Source organism: Eleutherodactylus coqui, chromosome 8 (assembly GCF_035609145.1).
Source record: "Eleutherodactylus coqui strain aEleCoq1 chromosome 8, aEleCoq1.hap1, whole genome shotgun sequence".
NCBI lineage: Eukaryota > Metazoa > Chordata > Amphibia > Anura > Eleutherodactylidae > Eleutherodactylus > Eleutherodactylus coqui.
Window position 1 is genome coordinate 98,771,432 of NC_089844.1, and position 8,091 is coordinate 98,779,522.

The 8,091-nt window shown below is 37.7% G+C and overlaps 1 protein-coding gene across 2 annotated transcripts; it reads right to left on the minus strand.

Annotated features, from left to right (window-relative positions):
* Nucleotides 1–399: 399 nt before the first annotated feature.
* Nucleotides 400–3,738, minus strand: LOC136577540 (gamma-crystallin-3-like). Of its 2 annotated transcripts, none has more exons than XM_066577450.1 (3): nucleotides 3,730–3,738; nucleotides 1,822–2,064; nucleotides 400–669 (listed from the first exon to the last, which is right to left on the minus strand). In XM_066577450.1, exons 1-3 carry the CDS (start codon nucleotides 3,736–3,738, stop codon nucleotides 400–402), a joined length of 522 nt encoding a protein of 173 aa, XP_066433547.1. The 2 variants fall into 2 exon arrangements, with proteins under 2 accessions (XP_066433547.1, XP_066433546.1); XM_066577449.1 differs by having other exon boundaries at nucleotides 400–675.
* Between the last annotated feature and the right edge of the window lie 4,353 nt (nucleotides 3,739–8,091).

An 8,091-nucleotide genomic window follows, 5' to 3' on the forward strand; every position in this document is an offset into this window, starting at 1 on the left:
CTAAATGTAACATATATCTTATGACTGTTTTCTTAGATGATAGCATGATGTACTTTATGTCTAGTCACACATCTGGCACCTTGAGTATTATAAATATATTTTTGTTGTCTGTGTTACTTTGCTGATCAGACACTGGCTAGTGGCATGGCACTTCTAACTTTCGGCCCAATAGTGATGAGCATGCACACAATGGTCTTTAATATGCTGAGCAAGACGCTTTCAACATTGAGATGCTCCAAACATAATTGATTTTAATTTTTACTCAACCCTTTTTTCTTGCATGTTATCATGAAAAGTAAAAGCCAACTCATTTATTATTTTATTTTTATTTTTTGTTTGCATATTGCTTTTTACAGTAAATTTATACTATAGCAAAACAATTTACACCACTTCTTGTATTCAATAGAAATGATGGACACGTCTGAAGGAACCAATTCTGGGGTTCATGGCTCCCCAGTCGCTGAATCTCCTGTACTCTCCTGGTCTCAAGTAATACTGCCTTCCCCTGTAGTTGGGTTCCTCATAAAACATCCAGTATCCGTCATTTACTTGGCAGGAGTGGATGTCATTGTAGCGGAATCTATCGTAGACATGAGGGCAATCTTCATTGAACTCCATCATTTGACCTCTGAAGTCTTCTCTCTCATAAATCCTCATTCTGAATGATCCCTGGTGCTGTTATTGGAAAATTAATGGTAAGAAAATGAGAATATTACAAAAGGTGCATCTGCTTATATATCATATGTTTATACAATAAATAAATTAAAAATAGAAAAAATAGTAATTGAGACTATAAGTATGCATAGTTTGTAGGGATCTAGAAAATATGGCTAGACCATATGGCTGGAACATTAATGGTATGTCACACCTCAATAAACTTAATAAAACTACCATGGTCTCTTTTTTTTAATGTGTGTTCGTTATTCATTACCTCAGTTTAGTTAATTAGATGCTGTGTTTTTGCAAATTATGTAGCTGCCATTTTTTGATTTTGGTAACTTTTATCTTATTTTATGCTTTTCGTGGGTGTTTTCTGCACTCTGTTCATTTTAGGGCTCTTTCAGACGAGCCCTGTCCCCGTGTTGTATAGCCGTGAGCAAAGATCACAGCTATACAGCTATAAAGATTGAGTGGACGGGTTAATTAAAGCTACTTGAAATAGCTCGTTGACACAATCCATAGTGCAAAGTGCATGCTTTCCAGCTCCCAAAGGAGCCTATGGAAAGCACGCACCAAAGATAGGGCCACAGAGCTAGATGCGGGCATAGCATGTCCTATCTTTGAGACATGTGAGTGCTTTGCACAATTACAATTCCTGCATCTGAACACTTCTATAGGAAACAATTGTTCCCTAATAGTGCCTGTGTAAAAGAGCCCTTATAGTTACAAAAACTCCATTCACACACATATACTAAATTTGTATAGATTTTTAGCATTTTAAAAAATCCTGGCTCATTGACAAACGTCTAGTTTATTTGTCAGAACAAAATGTATTTATTGGACTACTAAAAGTGTAATTCAGGCAAATGAAAATAATGGACACTTTTCCTGTTGTTGTTGTTAGCCCTCAGTGACCCTAAAAATGATCCCCCGCCATGTTTTTCGGTTACACTTTTCCTAAATGTGTACAATTTCTTAGTAATTATCTTTAATGCTTTTTTTAAATAGAATAAAAGCAAATAGATAAGTAAATAAATCTGCTTCTGCTATGGTGGATTAAAGAACAATGAATTACAATAATTGAGATAACCTGGCCAACTAGAATGTTATAATCACTTAACTGGCACGTAACTCTATATAGCAATGATGTAAATATATTACCTGAGGGCTCAATCGGCAAGACCTAATGGAGTCATTATAACCCATCCATTGCTGGAAATCAGAATATTCTCCCCTGTGAAGGAAATACTGGTGTCCTCTGTAGTTGGGATGTTCATACAAAATCCAGTTTCCACTATCTACACGGATGGAGTTACAACGTCTGAAGTATGATGAGAGGTCAGAACATTCAGAGTTACACTCATGGGAGCTACCCTGGAAGTTCCTGTCTTCATAAAAGATAATCTATAAAATGGAAAAAGAAACCAGAAGAGTTATTGAAAAAGAAAATAATTTTAATAGTCTTCATTTTTCTAGAACAGAAATATGTTTTTTTGCCAATTGAAAAAAATGCTATGGGTAAGGGAGAAAGCACAATGAAGACAACTAAAGCATACCTGAGTTTTCAGCAAGTTTTCTAAAATACACCAGGTTCTCCTTACACACTCATTTGCTGCTGTTTATACCTTGTTTCATGCCTGTAACTACTGATTTTCAGGTAGTCTTCCTCATTTTTCTGCTGTTCTGCTGTTTGCAGTCCACTTTCAGGTGGGGGGAGGGTGTAGCAAGCCTAGCATTCTGCCAGTAGTTCACTGTACTGCATTTCCTTTGATTTTCTTCCCATGCTGCATTGCATTGTTTCTGATTCAATCAGCAGTGAGGCAGTATCTAAATGCCCGCCCCTCTGCTTTCCCAGCATAATCAAGCATTTAGAGTAATTCTGGCCAAATAGTTATTGAGCCCACTATAATGTGTGTAATGTGTGACACACACACACATACATACTATAACAGCAGGAGACAGAGACTGTTGAGAACATTATCACAATGTCTGCAGCCTCTGAGTACAGGGGAGCTGCCTGAGAAGATAGCCCCTTCCTTTATTGAGAACTTGGAAGAAAGACCCATAGTGGCAGCCAATTCAAACATGTGGCAACTAAATTTTAATACAAGCATATTACAGAAATGATGAGACTAACACAAGCTAGACGATGAGCAGAAGTTGTCTGAAAAGTTAGTACTCCTTTAAGGGAATCAAAATAATTAAGAGAATATTCTAGCCTAAATGGAAACTTGCCTATTGTCTACAGATGTAGCAGCACCAAGCTGAGATATTGTAGTTTACCTACATTGTTTGCAGACGGCTGCAGCCATTGTAAAGCAATGGCTACAGAAATAGCGTAGTTCACAGAACAAATATTTGGCACATTGAACGTTTGTTTTGTGATTGCTATATCTGTATTTAGTTATGTCCGTAACTAATCTATCATTATTGTTACTGCATTTTCCAACGTTTAATATAACCAAATACAGTAGCTGTGGTTTCCATAATGCAATACTTTCCAGACAATTTGTCAGTCATATGCTACATACTTAAATAGTTTTTATGGCCGAGGATCCAGATGACAAAGGGAGAAGCGGTTCTTAACTGCTTCTGCCTTGTCCTTTTCTGGCTATATAGCGTTCAATAAGAGCTATGTACTAAAGAGTGAAAGTGAAAGTATTACTTCCACTATGTGACCCAGTCTTCACGTGCCCACCAAGTGCCTTCTGTCATAGAAGAGCTGCAGGGTCTTAGCAGACGCTGATCAGCTCTGTTAGTGACTATTGTTACTACAGTGGGATCTTTTCCCCTGTAATTTGGGCTCCTATGGATGTTGCAGCTACAGTCAAAAACTGTGAAATAAAAAAACAAAAAAACAAAACAATGTGAATTTCCCCCAGAGGTCTTATATGGTGTTATGGGGGACATAGATGGTAAAAAAAATAGTTACCAAAATAAGTTTAAAAATTTTACAGAATAAAATAAAAATATATACATAATAAAGAAAATGACCCACAGCTGACAGCAACCAAAACCGTCACCACATGTTTCCTGTAATCCAAAACTATACAAATTATATATCAAAACCTTCCCCATTCTCTGTACAGCTGAGTAAGCAAATAACAATGTGCAGAGAAAAACAGTTAGGGGCTACAACTCGGAATCAGCCTAGTGGCCCTTTCATTATCAGGTTCAGTGTAGATCCCAGAAGTCATATCATACCAATATCCCATCATTTTACAAATTGCGAATAGCCTTTTAATTGGCAATTCAAGAGAATACGTCACAATGTATTCACCCCCACACTGCTTCCAACATTGTTTTGTGAAAGAGAGGAACAAACAGCTTAAGGTTCATTTACACAACCAGAGATTTTCGAGCACAACTCACATCAGACAGCACTTGGACATCCTGTCCATGTGCTGTCCGATTTGCTGAACACAGCACATTGCCATGTACTATTTTCATTTGAAAATCAGACAAGCATAGGATATGCTGCAATTCTTTTTTTTTACTCGGACTGTTAGTCGGAGTAAAGGAAAGGCAGTGTGCATATACCCATTCAAATGAATGGGTGTTATTTTTGTCCGATTTTTGGACCGATTTTTAGACTCTTGGTGGGAGAGGAAACATGTTAGATATTGATGTAAATGCTGCCTTTTCTTATTTAGGTGTATTGGTTCTCTCAGTTCCAGATTAGGGTTATTTTCATGGCTAAAAAGTGACAAATCAGGGCTGTTTTAACAGATTTAAAATTTCTGCCAATGTTTTTCAGTCTAGATGAACCACCAATATTTAAATTGGTTTAGAGATAAATAAAAGTATTACTATATAATCCTATGCAAATAATTGTATTTTTAAATCAAGCTCGTTAACGAATCTAATATGAAGATTTCGATACTTGCAAAATACTAATTTTCTTTTGTGTCAATTATAATTTACAAGGTATTTAAGTTATCTCCTCACCTTTCCCATGTTGCTCAATAGTCTGGTCAGGTTCAGTTGACTACAATAACTGGAAGTAGGAAAGACGCCTATATATACCCAGTCTACACTATGCAAACCATGCATTGAGTTTTCGCCTACTAATCAAAATCAATAGCATTTTTTGTCTTTACTGAAGATTGTTCAGGGTTGTGAGTGACTATTGTAATAGTCTTTGCATGCACTGGTATTCAATAGCTTAGCCCAGAAAGCCAGAACATTGTGTAGCACACCTAAACAAAAACTTTGGCTTCAAAGGTTTGTATTGAGCATCAGCTGGTTTCACAAATGCCTTATCCAAAGTAAAATCACATGTTTTAAGAACAAAAGTGCTGTGCAAATAGTTCCTTAGAAACTAAAATATGTTTCATTCAAACATTGCTTAATGAAGATAAAAGTCATAAACATGCAGTAATTAAAGGATTATGTTTCAACACAGGTTGGCATAGCAAGACATTCAAACGTCACAGAGAGCAAAACTGAATCAATATGGAAGCAATACTTCAAGCAATGCAGAACTCAATTGTTGCATATGGTGCATTTATAGAAATCTCATTTGTATTTTGCATTTAGGAAACACATTAATTACACTTAGGACTTATTTTCATTTTCTAAGTTTCAACGTCATCATATTTTGGGTATAAGGTTCACTAATAGAAACCTCTCCCTCAAGATTTTACAAACAACTTTCGTGTGTCTCTATTAATAAATGCTTAGCCTGTGGGGGGAACTCATTCTTTTCATGGCAGAAGATGATTATTAGTACCAAGAGTTTTTGTCTGTGCCTGTGATTGCCAGTAGGGGCAAGTTAATCTAAGTAAAAAAATTCCATCATAAACTCTTGAAAAAACATTTTGGAATTATGTGAAAAACTCCAATGTGCTTCTCAAACAAAAAGGTTGCCCACATTGGATGTCAATGTGTGGCATCTATTTGTCATCAAAGAGGTCTAAGACATAGCACTAAGAGTTCATATAAAGCTGTTCCTATTCTACACCAAAAGACATCGTTCACAAAAAGTACTATAAAGTGCTGTAAGTACACTATTGGTTCTAAGGTTTAGTATTGCCTCCACTGGTAGAAACAACCTACCATACAGCAGTTGTTGCTTATAAATGTCTAACAGCCTCTGTTATTAACTAAGAATTTTTTCCTACTCCACCATTGAAATTTTTTTCAGCTGAGATGTCTTAGAGGTTTCTTGCAGTGTTTCGAATCTCTGCAGGATAAGACAGCCACATTGCAGGTGCGGACGGCTCTCCGCATCATCGGAAGAAAGAACAACGACCAGCTCCATTGACGGTCATGTGTTCTTTCTTCCGGCGGTGCAGATATGGCGGTGCAGTGCGGCCGACTTCTTTGTGCAGGAACACGGGCGCATCGGTGCTCGGATACACCCGTGTGACTGAGCCCTTACTGAATCATTTCAATTCCTGAGAATAGTTACTGTATTAGTTTAACCCCTTGAGTGGCGGGTTTCCTACCACCCTGTCGTGCCCACCAGGGCAGGTTTTTTAAAATGGTCTAATCATTGAATTTCAACTAATTTTGCAGTTGCGTCTCAAGAGCCATAATTTTTTCATTTTTCCATTGACATGGCCATATAAAGGCTTGTTTTTTGCGGGACAAGTTGTGATTTTTTTAAACAGGGGGGAGGAAAAAATAGAAATGGGGAAAAAAGAAAAAAGGGGCCATGTCATTAAGGGGTTAAATAATGTATTAACTTCCTTCTCTGGGTCATTACGACACACACAGATACCACATGTGTGATTGTATTTTTGATTTTTTACAAAGTAAAGGGAGACAAGTGTTTTTATAATTTTTTTTTTTATTTTTATTTAATTTTTTTTTTGTCCCTTTAGGGGACTTCCACAGGGACCCATCAGGACCCCCTGATCACATTCCGGGGGTCCGATGGTGACAGCCCTTTACATGCTGCAGTGACAGCCCTTTACATGCTGCAGTCACATAGACTGCCGCATGTAAAGGGTTAACACAGCAGAGATCGGAGGTTTTCTCTGATCTCTGCTGTAAGAGCTGGTACCTAGCTGTCCTCTCACAGCCAAGCACCAAGCTCTCCCTGCCACAGAGACCATTGGCTTGCTTCTGACAAGCCGATGGTCTCTATGGCAACCTGTAAACAAAGCAGGAGATTGCCGGCAGATCGGCAATATCTTCTGCTGGTTTTTCAAAGTCCTTGCTTTGTTCTCTGTGGGTCTGTGCAGGCAGAGCACACTGTCACAGCTTGTGGCATTGTGCTCTGCAGCTCCCGTAGTGATACATAGCCCGGAAATCTTCCGGGCTATGTCCCTATGAGCAGTGGAGCTCGTCCCGGAAAATTTCCGGGCATGCCACTCAAGGGGTTAAGTGATGTTCTAAGTCAGTCAGTACAAATGGATGTGGTATAGAAATATACCATAATATATCACATGTAGCACAGCTAACACATCTCACGCTTTCCTTGTTGTTTTAAATTCTACAAGCATCTTACTGTAAAACAGATCTTAAAAGAGGCACAGTATATCTAGGTTGGTAAGTTGATACTGTTGGAGATAAGAATGTATCTGTAGATACTTATATAAGTCATAACTTGGCAAATTGTAGATAGTTACCAATTGTGAAAAGTGCCCAGAGTGTAATCCTTATGGATTCGGTTTTTAAGTTGTAAGTGAGGAATACAATATTCAAGTATTTCTAGTGGTAATTGCATTTTCCTGCATTTTGTGGTCTTACTAGTTTTCTGAATACAATAAAGCCATATCTGAATGAGGACATTGAGTGTGGGTAATTTGAGTAGAGGGCGAGTTGTATAAAAATGATATTCTAGGAAGAAAAAGAAGGGATCTGTCATTATTCATATGGTATTCTATACAGGGTCAGGTTGAATCCTGGAAGTGAGGCCGGAGTTGGTTAAATGTAATAGCAAAAACATAATGAGTTAAATTTGGAACTCCCAAACCACCATTTTTCCTGTGGCAATAAAGAATGGAGGCTGCAACTGAAATTAAGCATCTGGGATCAGAATTTTCTTAATAACAAATTTGGTGTAGGGATAGTTAACATACTAAAATAATACAAGATTTTGGGCAGAATCAGCATTTCATAGCAAGCTATATGGCGCATCCATGACAGTTCTATCATGGCAAGATGGTTAAGTTTGTTTTGAACAGTGTAAAGTAATGGTAAGTAGTTACAGTTTGCTAGTGTGGTAAAGGAGAACAGAACTAGATACCAAGATAGGGGATCCTGTTCTCTTGGCATTGAAAAGAAAATTCTGGCTCCATGGAAGCTTTTAGAGATGTGGGGATATGTATACCTAAGATTTGAGATTGGCTCATGCTAATTTTATAGTAGGAGACCTGATCAAAATAAGACAATGTCTCTGATATTGTGCACAGTGATGATAAAGGGGCTGTGATGGACAAAATTACATCATCTGCATAGAGCCCCTTCTTATGTTGCCTA

Excerpts from the sequence above, each read along its gene's own strand:
- LOC136577540 (XM_066577449.1), bottom strand. Across the intron at positions 676-1,821 it reads CTTGCCGATTGAGCCCTCAG|CACCAGGGATCATTCAGAAT; the intron begins GTAATATATTTA and ends TTCCAATAACAG.